The sequence below is a fragment of the Indicator indicator genome, chromosome 5, assembly GCF_027791375.1.
Source record: "Indicator indicator isolate 239-I01 chromosome 5, UM_Iind_1.1, whole genome shotgun sequence".
In the NCBI taxonomy this organism is placed as follows: domain Eukaryota; kingdom Metazoa; phylum Chordata; class Aves; order Piciformes; family Indicatoridae; genus Indicator; species Indicator indicator.
This window is the reverse complement of record NC_072014.1, coordinates 42533626-42556196: the sequence shown is the minus strand read 5'-3', so window position 1 is coordinate 42556196 and position 22571 is coordinate 42533626. Positions and strand designations below refer to the sequence as shown.

Sequence of the window (22571 nt, the reverse complement as noted above, 5' to 3'; positions counted from 1 at the left end):
TTCATGTGCATTAAAAAGTATTTGTGCACCTAAAGACTCAGAACAAATAGAGAGGGCTGGATCTGTAAAAATATATACATAGGACAAATTCAGATTGAGCTGGCAGCCTTCAAAGGTTTGAGAGCAGCTGAAGAAAAGTGCCTCAATAAACTTTTAATCAGCTGCAGTGTGTGAGAAGCAATAGGACCTAGCACGTCTTTTATTAAGAGGTGCACTCGGAGAATAATTGCAAAGTGAGACAAATGGTGAGTGACTCCCCAGTAATGTGAAGGTAACACTTTAAATTAAGGTGCCATTTATAAATGCTTTATTCTTATTTATGAAAATGCTCACTAAATGCAGCTACTTCCTCAAATAATGTGTTATAAAGTATGTTATAAAATGCATTAGTAATAAATGCCCAGCAGACGATGCGATGAGAATCTGCTGCAAAGGATATTGTGAGACGTAAATTGTATTAAACCATGCATGTGCATCTTTAATACATGAATTTAAGTTGTTATCCACCATCCTATAAAGTGGCTTATACATTAATAAATAATAATAAATTATTTATAAATGGCACCTTAAAATAGGGTGTTACCAAAGCAGAAAACATTACAAGTTAGCAAAGTGATTTTTTATCGTAGTATAAACGTGACATCTACCATATCCCACTAACCTTTCTGAATATTTCCATGACTCCATCTAATGCAACTTAATGCAATTTCTGTAGCCTGTAGTTACTACAAAGTGAAATTTGCAGTACCTTTTTATTGTGCCCCAAGGAAAGAGCACTGATCTTGGTCTTCAGTGATGTGACAGCCACGTTGCATAAGCAATAACGGCGCGCAGCCCTTCAGTGCTGGTTCCTGCCGAGCTGGAGCCTACCAACCCCAGTGTGGGCAACAGAAAGGGGACTTGGGGAACTGTGTGACACTGTGGGCAGTGAAAGGACAGGTTTGACAAAGCCCTGTTGTGAAAGGCTCTCAAGGCCTGATCAAACCTGCCAAATCTCGTTGGCGTGATGGCTGGCCACGAAAGGTGCTCCCTTTGGCAGGAGTCACAAACAATAAGCTATTTCTCCTGTGGCAGGTGATGCAGACTCCTCCTTCTCTATTTTCTTGATCTACCAATGCCACCTGCCATAAAATCAGCCTTAAAGAACAGTTTTTTGATGCTGTACTTTTTGTTGAAAGAAGATGAGGGTTGTAGGAAAAATGGAAATAAGAGGTGAAAGAATAAAGCTAAGCAAAGGGTGAAATTGGACACATTCTGCTTGTATTTGGGTTACTACAGCTGGAAAATGCTTCTTTTCTGCAGCCATACAAACAGTATGGCTTGAATTACTATATTTGCAGAATCATCTTTTTTCCTTCAAGGTGAATGACATGTTTTGGTGCTTTTTTTTTTTTTTTTTTGAAGTCTCAGGTGAACTCATTGGACCTAATCTTCTAATTTACTAGCTGTCTTGTACTTCTGCCTGCTACCTCTTTTCCTCTTGCTTCACAAGTCCTCACCCAGATCACAGCAGGTGAATGAACCAGCAGGAATTCAACATACAGGAGACCTGAACACTTGAATAGGTTGCCCAGGGAGGTAATTGAGGCCCCATTCCTGGAAATATTTGAGGTCAGGCTTGACAAGGCTCTGGTCAAACCTGATCTAGTGGAGTATCTTCCTGTTCACTGCAAGGGGGTTGGAGTAGATGAGGTCCCTTCAGAGGACCCTTCCAACCCAAACTGTTCCAGGACTCCAGGATCATTCTAAATTCACTTGTAGTTCTAAACAATTAAGACAATTTTAGGATATTCCTAAATGGTTTCAAAGATTATCAGACAAATTATTCACCACAGGCTATTTACCTACAAGCTTGGATGTGTTCCTGTGTGACCTGCCCTAAATGGAAAACTCTGAGATTCTTCAGATGGTTAAAATCCCCATTAGCTCTTTAAGGAGTTAGATACTACAGTAGGCTTGCCTGGAAAGTGAGACTTTGGCCCAGATCTCAGGTTATTTAACTCAAAAATCAAGGTGTGCTGTGAGAAGGGATCTTCTGAGAACTCATTTCCCTTCCCTGAGGTCTCAGTCATCACCAGTGCTCACAGTCAGTGAGGTAATCCTGTTTCCTCTGTAAGGAAGAACACAGATATATTGATCCCATATTTTGCCCTTATAGGGGGGAAAAATAGAAGTGATTTGTTTTTCTTAATTCCATGCTGGATCTGAACACCAAGGCCATGAACTCAATGCTCACAAAGGTGAGAAAAAGCTGTCTGTTGCATAGAACTTAGGTGCAATGGTGAATAAACAAACTGGGTAAAGCTTGAACACATCAAGAGCTGCCAGTATTCAAAACTTTATAAACCAATTTCCTAACCCTGAGTTTCACACATCAAGAAAAAGCTAAACTGACATGTTGGCTTCATTTGATAAAGCAAATGCAATGCTTGTTTCCTCTGTAAACCGTTCAACCAGACATAATTTTGATAGTGGAAAAGCAATAATACAAAAAGAATTCATTAGAAATCATTTGTTTACTGACTTTATATATATATTTAATTTTTTTCCCCATCTTTGGTTTACTTTGGAAAAAGGGGAGCTCAACCATTAATCAAATAATGTAATAGAGGCATGTTCATTCACTACAGTATGACTTATAACAAAGAGGTTTTATTGGTAGCAGGAAAATGATGTGACTTAAAAATTAACATTTCTCTGTATTATAAAGATATAAAATCATTCATTAGCCAATACTGCACATGAAGTGAAAATTCAGAATAATGCAGCATCATTGTAAGAGGAATAGCTTACAATAAGAGAGGAGAGAGGGAAAGAAAACCACATTCTAACCAAATTTTTTTCTGATGCTAGGACAACTTCTAGAGACCACATTCTAACCAAATTTTTTTCTGATGCTAGGACAACTTCTAGAGGAGATTTAAGATTATTGTTACCAAGATCTCTAATATTATTATTAGTTCTTTGTATTTTAATAACTAAAAAGTGGTTTTGTTGTTCCTTTGTGCAATTGTAGAGGTAGGACTTATATGATCATGATAGATGTGAAAGCATGTTGCCCTTGCTCTTTCTGCCTCTGGTTTGAGGTCTGCACCCAAGTGAAGCTCCAGTACTCTTTACACTTGGCATTAAAAGTAGGCAGCACTTGTCTTGGCTTCAGAGTCATTCTCCTCCCAGTGAATGTGACGGAAAACATTGATGGTGAAACTGAACAAGGTGTTAAGCTTTGGGACCTTCACTACAAGAAAGACACTGAGGTCCTGGAATGGGTCCAGAGAAGGATGAGATAGTTGGTGAGGGGCCTGGAGAGCAGGGTTTATGAGGAGTGTCTGAGGAAACTGGGGTTGTTTAGTCTGGAGAAGAGGAGGCTGAGCGGAGACCTTCTGGCCCTCTACAGCTCCTTGAAAGGATGTTGGAGGCAGGTGGGGATTGGTCTCTTCTCCCCAGTAACAAGTGATAGAATGAACGGAAATGTGACCAGGTTACACCAAGGCAGGTTTAGGCTGGACATTAGAAGAAATTTCTTGAAAGGATTCTCAAACACTGGAACAGGCTCCCCAGGAAGGTGGTTGAATCCCCACCCCTGGGGGAGTTTAAAAGCCATAGAGATGTGATGCTGAGGGCCATGGGTTAACACCAGACATGGCAGAGTTAGAGAATGGTTGGACTTGATGATCTTTAAGGTCTTTTCCAGCTGAAAAAATTCTATGATTCTATATCAACTTTCCAATTGATTTGGATGGAGAAGACTGGGATCCATAGCTTTCTGGTGAAGCTAGTGACAATATTTGGTATTATTATTATTATTATTGAGAGCACAACAATTAAAGTACACAGAGGAGGCATTCAGGAAATGAGCTTGTTTACAACATCACTGAAAATGCAAGTTTGCATCCCACCTAGCTAAATCATTATCATTTGCTGCAGCCTGGAACACTTCTGATCTTGCTTCTGATATATGAATGTTAAAGGGAACTATGACTGTAGTTCAGGGGGTTTTTTTGTTTGTTTTAAACCAAGGACACTGTGATCAAAACAGATCACAGCTCCAGTCTTTCTTACCCACATTAAACCCTCTGCTGAGTTGGATTTTTCTGACCAATTTAAAAAAAAAATAGTCTGTTTACTCCCTGATATAGTTTATTCAGCAGAGGTTATTTTAACCTCAGGTTATTAGCCCATCTGCAAAGTAATTTGGTGAGTGCAAATGCTGCTGAAATCCATATTCATGTTTTGGAAGATTTCATTGTAGCAGACACTTGTATCAATTTACAGCATAACCCCCTCCAACAACGTTGATGTAACATAATTGCTCTGACTGCAAAACACAAGGCAAGGACGCAGAGGGCTCAGCCTTTTTCCCAGTAACCTTAACTTACTTCTCCTGCAGTCTCTCTGGGTAATGCATGAACTGCAAAGCAAACCACGTAACAGGACAGTGTTGAGGGCAGAATGAATTTCTAGGCATTTTCCCCGGAATCCCTATGGATTTAAGCAGGGCTTCCTATTATGTGGAGCTTCCCAGGTGCAGAAGAAGGGCTGCCATGCAATATGGACAGCTCCAGGCTGGGTGGATCTGAGTAGGTTTACATGTAGTTTTCATCAGAAGCTTTACATGTTATGCCATGCTCATGAGTCTTGTAAGATATACTGATGGGCATCAGCATATCTTTGTGTGAAAAGAATTGCTAAATTCTAAAAAAAAAAAAAAAAAAAAAAAAAAAAAAAAAAAAAGTTTTCCAGTTGATTATTGCATGTAGGAGAGCTATTTCCATCTTTCCAACACTGTCAGCTTGCATCCCATCTTGTCAGGAGAGGGAGATGCACACACTGTCACTTTTTCTCTCCTTAGAATCACAGAATCACCTGATTGGAAAAGACCTTAAGATCTTTGGGTGCAACCATAACCTGACATCTCCCTGAACATTCCTGTTAGACTCTGTTCCTGAGCGCCTCATCCAAATATCTTTTAACCATTTCCAGGAAGGTTGACTCCACTGTTTCCCTTGGCAGCCTGCTCCAGTGCCTGATGGTGATGAAACTTTCCCTAATATCTAACCTAAACCTCCCCTGGTGCATCAGAGCTGCAAACAGACTACAGATTACTGCAACAGCAGCAAAAATATTGAACTCTAAATGCACTGAATGCAGAGAGAAGTCCAAGTTCTGCTGCTGCATCCTTTTTTGTGTCTTCATAGAAATCAGAAATGGTAAAATCCTATAGAGTTCATGATTTCCTCTTACTGCAAAACTTCCCTGGGCTTTCCATCACTTATTCTCACTTCAGTGTGAAATGCCATAGCAATTTTCCTGAGGAAAACAGTCTATGGACATGAGAAAAAATTCTTTTACTAAAAGGCATTGGAACAGGCTGTCCAGGGAGGTGCTGGAGTTGCCAGCCCTGGAGATGCTCAAAAACTTGTGTAGACGTGGCACTTCAGGACAAGGTTTAGTGGTCATGGTGGTGTTGGGTTGATGGCTGAACTTGATGATCTTAGAGGTCTTTTCCAAAGATGATTGGGTGATTCTATGATTATATATATGACTATATAAGATTATTCTGTAGTCCAGTATCCATCAATATCAGGAACCTATTTTCCCTTTCTTGATCTGCATTTTTAATCTCTTCTTTTCATCTCATTATGAGTTTGCAAAGTGTCTTGACTTGTTCTGTCAGTGGGATCTTTGTTCCTGTCTTTGGTAAAGTATTCTCAGGCTCAAACTATGCTTTTAGATAACTTTTTTTCAAAGAAAGGAATACAGAGCTGCCGGCAGACTTGGTCATTGCATGGACTCCTGGGAAGGAAACTTCCCTGGGCTGTCTCCTGGCCAAGGAGAGTCATCTAGTCCAAGAAGGCACCATAGCTCTATTTATAAATGTATAATACTGGAATATTGAAAATTCATTTTTTCCCCCTCTAACTGATTTTTTTTTTTCAAGTAATTGTCTGTTGTGGGGGTTTTTTGTTGCTGTTTCTCTGGGGGTTTATTTGTGTTTTTGTTTGGTTTGGTTGTTTTTGTCGTTGGAATTTTCTTTTTTGTCGTTTATTTGTTTGTTTTTCACCTTTGCCACTTTTTTTGCATGCAAATATTAACTAAGTTTCCCGACTTCATTGCATAATCAAGCATCAATACTGAAGTTTGGAGCTGTTATTAAAAATTCAGGAAGATTAAATTCTTGTCAGAGGCTAGGAAGGAAATCTAAGGCAGAGTTGGGGAAAAAGAAGCAAAATCCAGTGGTTTAGCCAGAATGGCAAATTTCTTCTATTAAAAAATAAATAACAATGAAAAGAAAGGAAAGAAAGAAAAAGAAAAGAAAGAGCAAAAGCGTACAGCTCTGTCAGTTTTAGAGGAGCTGAACCATGGTGGGTTTATGGTTTGGCAAATGGAGAACATAATGACAACTCTAGTACAGAAAACTGCCAAAGTCTCTGGCTGCAGATTACTTGACCAGAATATTTTACTCTGCATCTTTTAACCTAAATAGGTCCTTTTCTACCCATCTCAAAAGCACCCTGGAGAACACACATCTTTTTTTTTTTTTTTTTTGCCTTTCATAACAATATCAGAGAAATTCAGTGAGTAGGCTTTGGAAAGCTGATTACGTGGTTGATGCTGGACTGGCCACTGTTAGCTTCTATTAAGTCACTCTATCACCAATGTTGCTTTTTAAGGTGAAATGCCTTAAGAACAACAGAGCAAAAAAGATGCATCAGGCTGATTAACTACATTATGTGGATATTACTCCATGTCTTACCCAAAAGAGACTTATTAGTGCTTCATACTGTTAACAGGAGTATTTTTATTGTTGTCTGGGATGTGCAGTAACCTGATCTACAAAGGCTACTCTCAACTGCATGGACTCTGCCAGAACTGCTGCTCAGGCAGAGTCCCTGGAGAAGGAGCTTAGATGGCAAATGAGGATTATTGTGCTTTCCACCAACTCCCAGCAATGTAAATGATACAGGCAAACAAATCTGCTCTTTGAATTAGTTGCATCCATACGGAGCTGCTGGGGAGGCAGAGCTGTGTCACTTTGGGATGCAAGAACTGACACTGAGAAGCAGCAAACTGTGTAGAGCTACCCTAGTGTTGAGCTCTTCCTGGGTGTCACACATGTCCCTGAAGCCTTTTTATTTCTTTTTTTCTTTTTTCTTTTTTAGGAGCTAGAAATGGTAATATGTTTGGAGGAAGGAGGTAGCTTGTCTTGCAGATATGATGTATGTCCCTGTCTAATTGTTGTCTTTTCCAACTCCATCAGCTGAAATTTGCAGTTGGAAAACACACAACACTTTTGCCTTCAAACACAATGGTTTTTCATGGGGATTTTGAAAAGTAAGCATCTGAAAGATCTGGTCAATGTATACATGCATCTGTGCTTTGCTGTGTTGCATGGTATATTAGACTGCTTTTTAAGCCACTTAATTATAATTTAAAAATTATGTCTCTTGTATCAAACCCTTCTTTCTGAGTTAAGACACCTCAGGAGTAGTTATTTAATAATATCAGGGAATAATGAACTCCTTTCCGTAGGACCAGCAGCTGTGCTGCAAGAATCTGTCACTTGAGCTTGATCTATTCTTGTTTTATCTGATACCTGTCCCCATTTGTGTACAGTCAGGCCATATTCAAGGCTGATTTATTTTTTTTTCCCCTTCTTTTTCAGAAACCAGGATATAAACCTGAGTGCGTGGATTTGTGTGGTGCTCGCATTGAGTGGACCTCAGAGAAATCCAGCAGAAAGAATGTCTTTCAGGTAAGAGGCAGAGCATGCATTTCATTGCTCATCTGAGTATCAACTCTGTGAAGTTAAGAGGTAGGTTTTATTCTCTTGGTTTTGAACAACTGGAGCCTGCTTTAATCCAGCCTTTTCCTTGCCAGTACAGGAGTGTAACGTTTTTATCAAGCGTCGGTTTACTGTTTTCCTAAGAGAAGGATTTCTGATGACTGAGTCTCCTAAACACTTGAGAACCTGTTGATTTATTGATTAATGCTCTATATTCAATTTGTTTTTAAAACTTAGTAGGTAATTGCTTTGGGTTCAGGCCTAGAATCTTGACCTGAAGGACTTCCATAAACACAACTTCTCCAAACTGCTTATACAAGCATTGCTCCAGCACAGTGCGGTTACTCTGTTTATTTTTATTGCTGTTCAGGGTCCTCAGATGGTGATGACCCAGGTTCATTTCTGGAAGGGGAGGGGGAGAGCTTTGAAAGCTTGCTTCTGCCAGGGCCAGCAGAGGAGGAAGATGTGTATTTCTCATAGGACTATTCTTCATTGATGGAAAATAATATTATTTAATTACTTCATCTAAATCCCATTGAATTGAAAGGGAAGATCAAGGCCCAAGAAGATGAAAGGATGAGGGAAGCATTATTGCAAGGTTAACATTCCAGAATCTAGGGGCTAAAATAGTTTATTGCAACATCTTCAGCCTTTGGACACAATCCAGCTCCCACAAATAACAGTAGAAAGGTTGAAATTTTTTTGTTTGTTTGTTTTGCTGGAAGTGCTATCAAACCACATCAAAATGTTATTTCCTATGGACTGAATTGTTTCCCAAGGTTCTAACCTGGCTAATTTTTAATGATACAAATAATAAAGGGAGGAGAAATGCAGAAGGGAACAAGCCAGAGTCTGTTAGTTGCCAGATAGTCCTTTGGCATCATCAGCAATGAAACATGCTGGAGGAACCAACTGGGGCTGGGGCTTGGGCTGGGGTTTAAGCAAAAACACCTCACCACATACAGAAATGCCCTGAAGGACTGTACATGATTTCTTGCAAAGGAACGTCTTCGGGTCAGCTGGCTGTAACAGAGGCTCTTTCAGGGTTTATTTTTTCTAGCCATCTTTCTGAAGCCCATGCAATATTTAGAAACATTCCCCTTTTCAAGGCAGTGAGACTTGTGCTGCTGTACCCCCCACATCCTTCAGGTTGTCTTGAGACAACACTCAGAGCTTTGTAATTTTCTAGGTATTTTTAGAATAAATATTTTGGTTTTGCTGTCAATCTTCAGCTTTTTTTCACTTGGAATGTGATTAAGTCTAACCTTAGCCTCCACTGCTGCAACCCCCTGAGCACACTGACAGGTCTTCTGAGCTTCTAGGGTTTATTTCTCATTTTGCAACGAGCACAATTTCTGTTTGGAAATGCATACTGGAGTGGTGATTCATTGCAGCTAATACATTTCCAATGCAAGGACAAATGAAGCTCTGCTATTGATTTACTGAACTGGTTGCATGAAGACTTTGCAATGCATTTTCTTCTCACTTCTGTTGGTGTGAGGTGTAACTCTGAATCAGAATAATGTGAGAAAGGAAACTCATGCACTACTGTTTGAACCCATTAAAATGTGTCTTCATCAAGCCAATAAGTGAGTGGGAGAGACATTAAGAAGTAAAAAACATGGGAGGAAGGACATATGTTAAGACACATTTTGAGAAGGGATGGAGCATTGTTTAGACAGAGAGCTACAAGAAGATTGTGCCAGATGGTAAGAGCGAAAGAGGAGAAGGCTTTGGCATCAGTAGTGGTGACATTTTGGGGAAGGAAAGGACTGAACGAGACTGGTGCTACATGAGCAGATAGAGTGGGAAGGGGACTAGAGAGAGAGAGAGAGAGAAGATTTATGAGATAGTCTGGAGGGAATCCAAGGCAAGTTCGAAAGCGGAGAGGTCAGTTTGTACCTGGATACTGAATATTTCAGGAAACACTTCTGATGATCCACTTATCCCTAGTGGGTGGGAAGAAGATTGATAATATGTGTCTACTTATTCATAGGTTTGTGAATAAACATTCACATGGGGGATTTTTTTTTCTTTTTTTTATTTTTTTACCTAAATATAGATGCATTGCTTTGCTATTGGGTTAAATACATTAGCTGCCTAACTCTGAAATGATCAGGAATGAGCATCATTATATCTTCAAAGGGTGGCAACAAAGCATAGTTGGTGAGGTTTTGTTTCACCATGTTCTGAATAATAAAACATTCCTTTTTTTCTGATTCAAATGGGGCAACGGTTGCTTTCTGCTAATGTGTTGTACTAGGAGAAGATGCAGAATTCTGAGTTGGATTTAGCCTGGGTGCTCAATTTGTGTTCATGAATTATAGATTAGAAATAGGAAATGACTATTGAGATTTTTGGTTTGCAGGAAGAAAAAAAATAAAAGGAGGAAATCTTGAATTTAAAAATCTAGGCAGATGACAGTTAATAGATGGTAACAAGAAGATGGAGCATAAAGAAAACTAATTGGAAACATGATCGATGCAGGACCAAAAAGAGAGAGAGAAAAAAAAAAAAAGAGGAAACTGCAAATAAATGATATTCAGGCAGAAAGATTTGGGTTTCTGGTCTTGATCATGAGGTTTTTAGCAGTGTTACTCCACTCATTTTAATTGAGCTACTCCCTGTTTAACAGGATAAGTCTGATCTGTCTCTCACAGTATCCAATTTGTGCATGCAATCTATTTCTGTTCTTGATGACCATATTACATGGGGCTTTTTTTTTTCTTCCCCCCCCCCCCCAGTTTTTCCTTAATAGTAACTAAAAAGTATTCACATCTTGTAAAAGATAACCTTCTGGTTTTCCTTCCTTTGTTTTATTGATGATATAGGTTGCACCAAGGCAAAGAACTGGTTAGAAACAGCTTCACAAGACACGGGGAAATGTAGTGGTTTGCAGTGCTGTTTGTTCTTGCTGCCTGAATGCACTAGGTCTTCATCAGAGGAGTGGTGAATAAAAGAAGATTTATGTTCAAATCACATGCTTTAAATATTTCTCCTAAGTGCTAGTTTGCTCTTTGGTGTTTAGCCTGAAATTTAAAGCACTGAGGATTAAAAGGATTACAACATAATCTTAAATAATCCTAAGTGTCATTTACAGAGAGATGGTTGTAATAACTAAATAAAACCATGTTAAGGGATGGCAGTGCTGTCAGTCAGCAACTGGAAGAGAAATAGCACCTCTGTCACTCTGTTTTTCTCCCCTTTCCTTTATTTGACTTCATTTGATATTGGGTAGGTGCATTTTGATGTGGGTTGTCAAAAAAAAAATAAACAAACCCCTGAAGGACTGCATTTTAATTAGTACCAATATGGTTTCTGAGGCACTGCTAACTAGGTTAGTTTACTGATTTTTTTCTCAGTATTCACTGTCTTCTGCTTCTAGTAAACCTTTCAACTGGAGTTTATTGTTTCCCCTGTTTTACTCATCTTCTGCTCTGAAATTAAAAGGGCTGCTTGACTTAAATTCAGCCAAGACATCATGAAAGATGTGCTCTTGACCTCTGGCTTCAGAATTCTGGAGCTTCGTTAGCACAAAGTCTTGTGGCTGTAGACTATTTCCTTGAGGAGGTTTTGGAAGATTTCTCTTCTATGATTCAAACCCAAAAGAAAAATATGAGAGAGTTGAAGAGTGCAAGAAGAGGTCATGAGCAGGATACTTATGAATTGGTGAAGCTGCTTTGTTCTCTTAATAGCACTTTCCATTTAACTAAAGATTTATATAATTTTTAGTTCCTTTAGTAATTTCTTTTCCCCTGTTTACCAAGTTAATTTTCTTAGGGAAGTTTGTTTCATAGGTAGAATTTCTGGAGTTTGTTACCCTGATCTGGTGTGCTGTTGGGTTTTGTTTCAATACACTGCAGCTGTAAGGAGTTACTCATTCATAAGCAAATAAGAATTGTATTTAACAGAGAGAGAAATCTGTATAAGGCACACAGTATTTCAACAGTGAGACAGCTGAAAATACAACTGCACCTATGTGTAATAGCAAAGAATTTATCTTGCAGCTGTTTCATATAGAATAATATTTATGGCACTGATCTAGGGTAACTCCTCTGTCCTTGAAGCTATCCAGCTTTGTCCAAGAGCATTATCTGGATGATAAGCTATTTTGTGCTACACACTATAGGATCAGTGTAGCATCTGGATGCCTCCCAGGAATGTCTTGAGTCACTGCATTTTGCCATGGGAGGGATCATTTTCGTTTCCAAGATTCTGCTAGAAGAAGTGCTGAGAGTGCAATGTGCAGGGGCTTGAGATTGGTGCTTGGATTTCATTGTATGCTTTTAAATAGGAATGCACGTGTAGAGGTGGCAAATCTAAAAAGGCCACCTTGCTTCAGGTGGATGAGAAAATTTTGGTGGTGCTTACCAGCAGTTGGAGCATGTTCCCCATCCTGCCTTGGAGAAAGTGCTGTCTCCTGAGGCTGGGAGTGCTCTTGCCTGCAGTTCCTATGAGACATGCAGTGACCTTGTCTGGCTTTGATTTAGATACACATTAGATGGACCTGTTGTGGCTTTAAAACATCTGCACAGCATTTTGTCCACTTCTGGATGTTACTGTTGTGATTGTGGTTTAATCTGTGTCACAGGGACCTATTATTGCCTAATTAAAAGACTTAGCCACATCACAGAGTTATTAGACGGTGTCAGCAAAAGGTTCTTTAAATAACAAACTTATAATTAGAGTTTTTTTAAAGTAGAAGAAATAGGCTTCATCATCTTAGAGATGTTCAAGTGTGTATTTTTACATAAGAACTCTGTTTCTGTTGGTGTGAATAGGAGACCTTGAACATAACCATATGGAATGCCTCAGCATTGTGTTTCGATTTCACTCTTCTGTCATCTTGGTGACCTTACCAGCAAAGCCTCTGCCAAAATAGTCAGCAATGCCTAATCAATGGATGCAGAAAATCTTCTGACCTCTCTCTCCATATAGCTCTTTTATAATAGGGATACAAGACCTATGAATTTTTTTTTAATTTATTTTAGTTGCTTTTTTAATTTTCATTTTGAAAGCCATGTGATACTGAGCATTATTGGACATGAATGCATACAAAAAGCAGAGTCAGAGCTGTGGATGGCGGACACTTTAAATATAAGGCATTTATACTGATTTGAGGATTCTGGGACCTGACTCATTCTACTTTGATGGTAGTGTAACTCTGTGGACATATTTGGAATCACTTCTGATTTACACCTGTTGGAAAAAAATAGATTATTAATAGTTCTTCCCTTTTAAAGCAATTTTTTATTATTGATTAAATAAAAGTAAGTAGAAGCACTAGCAAGGAAAGGAAAAAAAATATTCATTTAATCCAGAATAAGCAAGAGCCTGGTAACTGGAGCACTCATACAAGCTACAGGACATGCAGTTGCATCCCTGTTTCATAGGTGCTGGGTGAGCAATGGTCAGGCTTCAACAATCCTGGGTTCTCTCACCAGTGTTTCAACTCTTAGATTTGTTGTTACTCATATTAGCCCAAAGTAAGTACATGGAGCCAGATGAATGAGCCAGCAGTGTGCCCAAGAGGGCAAACAGCCTCCTGGCACCTGTATCAGCAATAGTGTGGGCAGCAGGGCATTGAGGTGCTAGAGTGTGTCTGAAGAATGGCAATGAAGCTGGTGAGGGCTCTGGAGCACAAGCCATAGGAGAAGCTGCTGAGCCTGGAGAAAAGGAGGCTCTAGGAAGACCTTCTTGTTCTCTATAGCTACCTGAAAGGAGATTGGAGTGAGAGGGAATTGGTCTCTTCTCCAAAGTAACAAGCAATAGAGCAAGAGGAACAGGCATCGGGTTGTGCCAGGGAAGGTTTATCTTAGGTATGGAAAATAAATTTCTTCTCCAAAAGGGTTGTCAAGTTCTGGAAGAGGCTACCCAGGGAAGAGGTTGAGTCCCCATACCTGGGAGGGTTTAAAAGCTGTGTAGATGTGGTGCTGAGGGACTTGGTTTAGCAGTGACTTGGCAGTGGTGGGTTAGTGGGTGGACTTGATGATCTCGAAGGTCTCTTACAATCAAAATGATTCTATGAGTGTGATATGAAATTCAGGTTGCTTGGTAAATATGGACACAAAAATATTTTACATGCTTTGTATTTTAAAGAAGGTTGGGTAACAAAGCCAATTCCCTCCCCAGAACTGTGGAGGAGTGAGACATGTTTCATTGCTCCTGTGACAGTGACAGCAACACCTTGCACCTAATGACAGGAACACACAAAATGTATGGCCTTGGGTTTCATAGGTATACAACCAGGGACACTTCAAAACTCTGATGGGTTTTCAAGGACCAGCTGCTTTAGTCATAAAAGTGACAAGCTGAGCAGTTAAGGTATAGATGCTCCAGAAGTTCTGCCAATGTATTGCTGTCATTTTCTGTGTCTGCTTTGGGGTAACACAAACCATCAGTGGTGTCCACAAACGCCTTGTGTGTTCTGTGACTACGAAGCCAGAAAGTAGGATACTGTTGTGGTTTAAAACCAGTTAAAATCATAGTCATCATTTTACTGGCAACGTGAAAAGTTTTAATGTTTGTCGGGAAGAGTGAAATCCACTGCTAATAAGCAATATTTGGACATATATGGCTGATGGAAAGTAGATTAAAAATTCCCAACAAAACTTTAGTTGATTTGTAGCTAAATATCAGCTAGACAGCTCTTTTGCTTTGCTTTGCTTGGCTTGGCTTGGCTTTGCTTGGCTTTACTTCTTTATTTTACTTCATTTTACTTTATTCATTTTACTTTTTTCCACTTCTCTCATGAAAAAAATCATGAAATCTTCTCAGTGTTGGGGGGGAAAAAAATCACCCAAAAAGTGTAACTTTGGGAACTCAGGGATGGCTTGAAAAGACTTGAAGGTCTGGCTGAAGAAAGAGCTGCTATGTGCACAATGGTGTGGAGAGTGAGGAGAAGCTGTCCTCTCTGGTATGAAGAGCAACTGAAGGAGCTCGTGCTGTTTAGTTTGGAAAAGAGGAGGCTGAGGAGACCTCATTGATGTCTGCAACCACCTGAAAGGACATTGTGGAGAGGCTGGTGCTGGTCTCTTCTTACAGGTAATTAGTGATAGAACAAGAAGGAATGGCCTTAAGCTACAACTGGGTAGGTTTAGACTGGACAGTGGGGAAAATTTTTTTCCCAGCAAGAGTGGTCAGGCATTGGAATGTGCTGCCCAAGGAGGCGGTGGAGTCACCAGCATTAGATGTGTTTATAGGTGGTTTGGATATGGTTTAGGGGTGAACCTCACAGAGTAGGGTTCTCAGTTGGACTTGGTGATCCCGAGGGTCTTTTCCAACCTGAGTGTTTCTGTGATTTCATGGCAGGACATGAAATGCCAAGGCAACCAATTCCTGTAACACAGCAGAGCTTGGGGTCTTACTAAAACATGGAGAACTCCAAAACTGAGAAGCCAGCCTAAGTTTTCAGTGAAGATCAGACCAAATTAGAACCTCTACAGCCCATCTTCCCCAGATATGACATTATGTGTATATAGATGTCTGTCTGCTAAAAAAATGATGATTATAATCGCTCAGCACCCTTTTTAAAGAGCCCGTCTTTTGACTGCTGTAATTGCTGCTCTGTGAGTGGTTGTGATAGGTCTGAGTGTCTGTGTATGCTCATACACATGTGCTTCTTAAGAAATTATATGAATCACTTAGCTTTTGACAGCTCCACTGCAGCTTTCAGAAGTGCAGATGTTATTTGTCCGTCAGAAAAGAAAATATTTATTCCAAGCCACAGGCATTTTCTGTGCTGCAAAACTAAAACACAGAGGCAGTTAATGCTTCACAAACGTTGTCAAGGCAGAAGCAGGGCTGAACACGGGACCTGGGCAAATAGGTGGGTGCACAAGGAGCACCTGGATAACAAGCAGCCCAAAACCCAAACCCAGGCAGCTTTACCCGTAGGCAAAGCGTGACGGCAGAGCTGCTTCTTTTCCCGTCGGTTTTTATTTTTTGGGGGGCTGAACTGACGGAGGGTTGTGTTGGTTAGTTGCTTTTTGTGGGTTTGTGTTGGGTTTGTGTTTTTTTGAGAGCCGCAGCAGCGAGTGGCGTTTTGCAGCTCGTACGGCAATGGGCTGCAGCCTCTTGCTGCATTATTCATAAACATATTGCTGCCATCTCGTGGGCAGCCAACGAGGCTGCGCGGGCAGCCAGAGACACCAAGGCTGCTCAGCCTCTCTGACCGCTGCCACCGAGCTGTGGCTTTCCCCTGGGAGCACCAACTCTGCAGAGGACGGGGTGCAGGTCACTTGGCACCCACTATTGCAAAAAGGTTTTTAAGTATCCATCAGCGAAAATCGCTGCCAGGCTGAACAGTTCAGGCTATTAACTCTCTTTTTCTTAAATGAAGCAAAGTCTGTCTCATGAAGGAAGGAAGGAGGGGTGCTGCTGTAAACCTGCCTGCTCTAAATTATGCATGCAGTAGTACTTTTGTGTTTAAGAGTGGCGATTATCTTCTGATCGGCAGGGCTGATAGGAACGGGGTAAATACCTGTGGAACGAGGGGTTGGTTCCAGATTAAACACATCAGGAGAATTATTGGTGCAGACAGCCAGGCTGGTGAACTCGATAAAGCCCTTGGATGAAACACTGGAGCAGGTTGCCCAGGGAGGTGGTGGAAGCCTCATCCCTGGAGGTTTTTGCAGCCAGGCTGGATGTGGCTGTGAGCAACCTGATCTAGTGTGAGGTGTCCCTGCCCATGGCAGGGGGGGTTGGAACTGGATGAGCCTTGAGGTCCCTTCCAACCCTGATGATTCTGTGTGAGGCATTTGGTGCTGTGTTTTGTGGACTCATAAAATGGAGAAAATGGTATTTTCAGAGCCCCTGGCAATCAAGAGCTGAAAGGTGGTGCAGAAATATGAAAGGAGCCTGACTTTCTTGATTCTTTAGTATTTTAGGGTTTGTGCCTTTTTTTTTTTTTTTTCTGAGTGAAAACAGCTACATTAGTTTAAAACCACGATGATATTAGCAGCTGCCTTGATGGAAATTAATATTTAAATTTTAAAAATATTAGTAAATTAAATTGATATGTGCCCAAACACTGTACGTAAACACTTGAGGGGGAAAAAAATACAAAACAGCACATACACAACAACAACCAAATGAAACCAAAACAAAAACAAAACTCAAAATAAAAACAAAACAAAAAGATTAAAAAAAAAAAATCCTGAATGAACTCATTCAGATAATCAAATCTGACTTGTTTACATGTTTGGTGCTGATATTTCTGTGTTCAGCCACTACATTTTTTTGTCGAATCTTGGCGGAGTCACTTTACTCCATCTTTGTGTTTCTCTTTAATGAGTGAGGCAGATATTGAAAGTTGGCTGGGCACAGCAAGCCTTGGCTGTCCTCTCCCTGCAAGGCAGCACCTCACATTTGTGTGCAAAAGGATGCCAGACAACATGGTGGGGAATCACATTTTTTTTGTGTGTGTAGGATTCACTTTTTTTCTTTTTTTTAATTTTCCTTTTTTTTTTTTTTTCTGGGAAGGGGATGGGTTTGGTTGTTTCAGGATGTTCAATGGACAATGGCAGGTGATTTGAATTGGGCTGCTCAACTGTATTTCAGCCTCAGGACTGTTAAAGTGATTGGGAGACCACAGCATGTGTGAGCATAAGCAGGATGCAATGAACATTTTTAATAGTGAAAGTGTTCATTTCCTAGAGGAAATACTTGAATGAACCTTATACAGTCTTTTTGTACAGGTTAAATTTTATTGATGCTGTTCTCCTGAGGGAAAAATCACTTTGGGGGGAGGCACAGATATTCTCCAAGTGCTCTAATGCCTGTCAGAAGGAATTTGTATCACTCCTGCTGATCTGAATCACAGAATTGTCAGGGTTGGAAGGGACCTCAAGGACCATCCAGCTCCACCCCCCTTGCCATGGTCAGGGACACTCTCCACTAGATCAGGTTGCCCAGTGTGCAGTGTGTTCATCAGTGTTGTTTGATATTTGACTTTGCCTTGGTACTTTGGAGTAGATTTGAATGAGATGATTCTTGAAACAGTTGGTTACACTTCATCGATTCACTTTGTTGTAAAGTTTGACCTTTTGTGCATATATAATGGTTATTCTACCCCAAGTTCTGTGTGAATGCAAGGGAAGAAACGCAGAGAATGACCTGCCCTCTTGCTTAGGTGTTGTAGGTAATACACCTCTGGGGTTTCAGCTGAGCACTTCACTCTTAAACTGTGATTCATGGACCTCTAATGGGATGAGGAGAGTTTTTGACATGGTAATACCAGCTTGAGAAGACGTTTAAGGTAGTTCCCAGATAATACAACTGAAATTAAAACCCAGAAGAAGATTTTTCCACCAGGAACCTTGGATTTTCAAACCTCCTCCTTAAATTTATTGATTTGGAGGATGTGCCTCCAGCTGATTCCATTTATAGAGCATTTTTAAAAGGATTATGGGAGTTGTTTAAAACTTGAGCCTGAGTCCAGGGGCTGGATTGCTTGAATTCTAGTGTGGTGGTTTGGTTTTGTTTGTTGTTTTGTTTTGTGATGTTTGTTTTATTTACATTTTGGTGATTTCTCCTTTTAGTTTCTCATTCATTCCCTTTTGATCTGGGCTGAATAAATTCCTAGGAATTTCACATGCAATTTTTGATTGCATCTGTAAAGCAGGGGGATCCAAGAAACTCTGCAAAGATTCTTTTTGGCAAACAGAGTTGGAAAGAGGAGATGTGTATTTTTTGTCATTCCATTTAAAACCAGCCTAACTTTTAAATTATTAGAAGATGTCAACACTTCAGTCAGCCTCCCTTTGTTTTGTTGTTCTGATCACAGTCGTGATTGTTACCAGTACATCATTGTTGTGTATTTTTAGCATACTTGAAACCTAGAATCTGTTTCTCTTCCCTCCCACCCCAGTCAGAATTTCCAGGTAAACTTTTACAGATGGAGCTTGAGATTAATTTTCCAGGATGCATTTGTGTCAGTGAATGTTTGTATGAGCACACATGTTAATTCCTGAAAATGGGAGCCAATTATCAAGATTTTCTTAAGTAACAGAATTATTATTATTTATTTTCCCCCCCTATTATTTGTACATAGTCATCACTAGGTGGAGGCATACTTTACATATTCTATTGAACATGTCATCTGTTATGGACTGAGATGAATTGCATTGATACTGCAGAGCTCTGTGAAATGCTTGTTAACCCAAGCTGTTGAAGTAACCTGTTACCACCAAACGCCCAACTCTCAGACAGACTAAGCAGACTTGTGCTTTGACCACCACTACTGCTGAAAAACAATGAAAATTCAACATTTTTCCTTTTTTTTTTTTTTTTTTTATAATCATGGGCTGTACAGAGAGCTCTTGAATTAATTCAGAAGCATCGTTGGTGTGTAGTCGAGTTAAAAGGAGACACAAGCAGGTGTCACGGGGCAAGAGGTTGAAATAACAAATATCTATATATCTATTCATTTCAATATCCCTCCTTGCAGTACTTAAATCAATCTGTGATGGATTAAATGTTTTTTTTTTGTTTGTTTTTTTTACTTCTCTTTTTAGTCTGTTCACAGCCTGTCCACATTTTCTTGTGGTACAGGCTACCTGCAACAGTTTTTACTACTTAGATTTTGACTGAGGGTAGCAAAATCTGCCTCCACTGGTGTAATACTTGACCCAAATTCTCCTGACTCACCCCAGCAGCAGATCTCAGACATCAGTTAAATATCTGCAATTATATATATCATCATGTTTATGTTTGTCTCATCTCTTTGTGAGATGATAGAGCAGAGACTGTGCAAGGTGAGCTTTGACGAGCCTCACCCCAACCACATATTTAAGAGACCACAAAAGGAAAGTCTTGGGTGTGAGTGTGGGAGTCAGAGACAAGGACTGTCTCTTTCTCTGTCCTTTGAACACCCTGGGGTGACTCTTTGCAGCTTTTAACACCCACTGACTTTTATTGCAGGAGAAAGAAGGGTCATGGTGCACAGATTATAAAGAGAAAATGCACTTTACTAAGAAAATAATCCCTGTCTTTTCAGGTAAAACAGGATCTCTTCCAAATGTGCTGACAAAAGTGGGGTTAATATACTTTTACATCTGAGTTGTTTTAATATAGTGCACAGAAAGGAGTCAGGATTGTTGCTAATTCCTGAGCTCTGTAGCTTCTTAGCCCCAAAGTGCCATAGTGGACACTGATGTGCCTTTGAGCTTTGTTACCTGCCTTGGGATGCTCTGCCCTTGTTGGGACTGGGCTCTGCCATCCCTCAGGGCACAGTCTGCCAGTTCCACCCTGAGGCAAGTGTTTCTCACCCCTTCCATAGACAGGTGTAAAAACACTGTAATAGAGCTGAAATATGCTCTTCCTCTATTTTTTTTTCCTTCCCCACATGTCTACATATTCTTTTTTTTTTTAATTATTATTATTTGGATTTGGAATCACACTTTTAATAATTATATTTACAATCTCAGATTAAATAAACATTTTGTGTAGTGCTCACAGAATTGCCAACCATTGCTCGAGAAAGGATGTCCAGCAATTTATCAGCCTGTGGAAAATAATTATAGCAGTATTTTGAAATGCATTGGTTATAGTTTTGTTTTGATTTAGGGAATGTAAATAATCAGGTTTGGTTCTTCTGTTTCAAATTGCTTTTTTTTTTTTTAATTTTATTTTATTTTGGAACTCAGGCTTTTGAATAAAAGTCCCTCAAATCAAGCTGTTACTCCTGGGAAATTCTGTAGTGGTACGTTACTGGCATTTGAAAAATGCACACCTTCTGAGAAAACAAAACAAAACCCAGGAAAATTCTGTCAGACAGACCGATGGGAATTCCCAAGTTTGGAAATGCAAGTTGTTTTGGAAAACAATGGCAGCACAATTCAGCTAAAGCTGCAGTTGGAATGAAAATGTTTTCACCATTGAATACGCTTTGCCTTTTTTTTGTTTGTTTGTTTGTTTCTAGAATGACAATTAAAAAAAAAAATTCTCCATCATCAGTTAAAAAGTGCAAAGTAAGGACTCAGAGAGAGTAATGTGTGTTGAAACATAACATAGATTTTTACCCATGTAGAAAAGTGTGAAGAAATAGGGTGAAATTGAATGTAAACAAAGGAATGGGGGAAAATAAATGTGGGAGTGAGGAACTATGCAGAGGGAGTAGGAAGAAGGCAATCCAATAGTAGAAGATCAAAGAAAGGGAAGCTAAATTTTTCAAACATTTAGTAATAACTTAGATGTGGCAAGGTAAAAGATCTGAACAAAGGGTCAAAATATCACAAATAGAAAAGGAGGAAATGTTATACATAGAGAGGAGAGAACAATTTATTCTTTTTTAAGGATCAGTTATTCTCTTCATCTCCTGGTATTTCAGGACTCTCTTATAATTACCAGCATTATTTCTGCTCCCTCTCCTGCACACACACACACACACACACACACTCACACACTCACTCTCTGTCTCGCTCCCCCTTCCAGGCAACACTTCTCCACTTGCGCAGATTTGAGGGGGTAGGAGGATCTCAGGGGTTCTTTGCAAGATGCTCGTTTCCCACCGCAGAGTGTGGCATTGCCAGGACTCTTCAGGGGACTCTTTGCCAGCTATCCTTAAAAGCTTGCAGAGGAGTGGGAGAAGATTTGCATGCTGCCCAAGCAGGGCCAGATTCAAACACCTCTCGTCGCTGAATAGTGCATTATGGAGTAAATAATGACACCAAAATCACTGCAGCTTTGTGGAATAGGTGCTGTGCTAGGTCAAGCTCTTAGGGTCTGTTCCTTATTTCTTTCCTCCCCCCCTTTTTTATTAATTCAAAATTTCTTTCCACCTGCATTTTTTCCCCTCTGCATTTTTACCTTGCTGTGCTCTTTTCCTTTAGCCTCTATTTTCCATTTTTTTGTATTCTCATGACATATTTTAAATAATTCTTTTCCTCCTGTTCTTAACGTGATGACAATATATCCTGATGGAAAGATAATAATGCCCAAGGAGGTTTTCTTTTATGAATTCTGCTAGTGTTACTTCCACATGCACAAATATATCATCTTGATTTCTAGCTCTGGGTCATTTCATTGCTCTTGTATGTCTTGCTGCGAGATGTTTCCTGTAATTAAAAGATTAGGTTAAATAGATTATTTGTGCTGCCCTGTCTACTTAAATGTTCTGTTTCCCTGCCCCTAGATAGTGGCTTTTGTGTTTTAAGGCGGTGTTGTGGTACATGAAGTTGCATCATGTCTCCTTTGTCTTGAAGCTGCTGACTTATTGGTAATAGAAGCAATCAAACAAGACATTTACTGCCATAGTCTCGTAGGGTCAGTGAATTAACAGGTGCCAATAAGTTCTGAAGAAGTGTTTTAATCGTTTCTAAAGTATTTAATTAATGGACTTTTTGTAGAGGAGTGGTGACTGAGCAGACATAAGGCTGATAAATATTTCATGTCTGTATCTAGGGAACTTTTTCCTCCCTTTCATGTAATTCGAGGTGTTTGCTAATGGAAAACAAAACCTAAATTGTTGTGCAGCATGCAATCAATGATAAGCTGCTATTAGATTGTCCAGGCTTTGGATACCTATCAGAAATTTATCTGTACATGCTGTGATATTGTGTATTTATAGGTAGTCTTCTTTAGACAGCATTTTGAAGTCAGGTTTCTCTGATACATCACTGTATTCATGTTCATCTTTTATATTCATGTTAATCTTTTTTTTAACTTTTTAGGGTGTCAGGTAGCAACAGGACTGGGGGAATGGAGCAAAACTAGAAATGGGGAGATTCAGATTGGATGGTAGGAAGAAGTTTTACACCATGAGGATGGTGAGGCACTGGAACAG

The 22571-nt window shown here is 39.8% G+C and overlaps 1 protein-coding gene across 1 annotated transcript in view; it reads left to right on the top strand.

Annotated features, from left to right (window-relative positions):
- Positions 1-22571, top strand: part of ARHGAP15 (Rho GTPase activating protein 15) — a 362484-nt gene that overhangs the window by 44397 nt on the left and 295516 nt on the right. The window contains exon 5 of the mRNA XM_054381341.1: positions 7667-7756. Within this exon, the coding sequence (XP_054237316.1) occupies positions 7667-7756 (90 nt within the window). The remainder of the gene's footprint in view (positions 1-7666; positions 7757-22571) is intronic.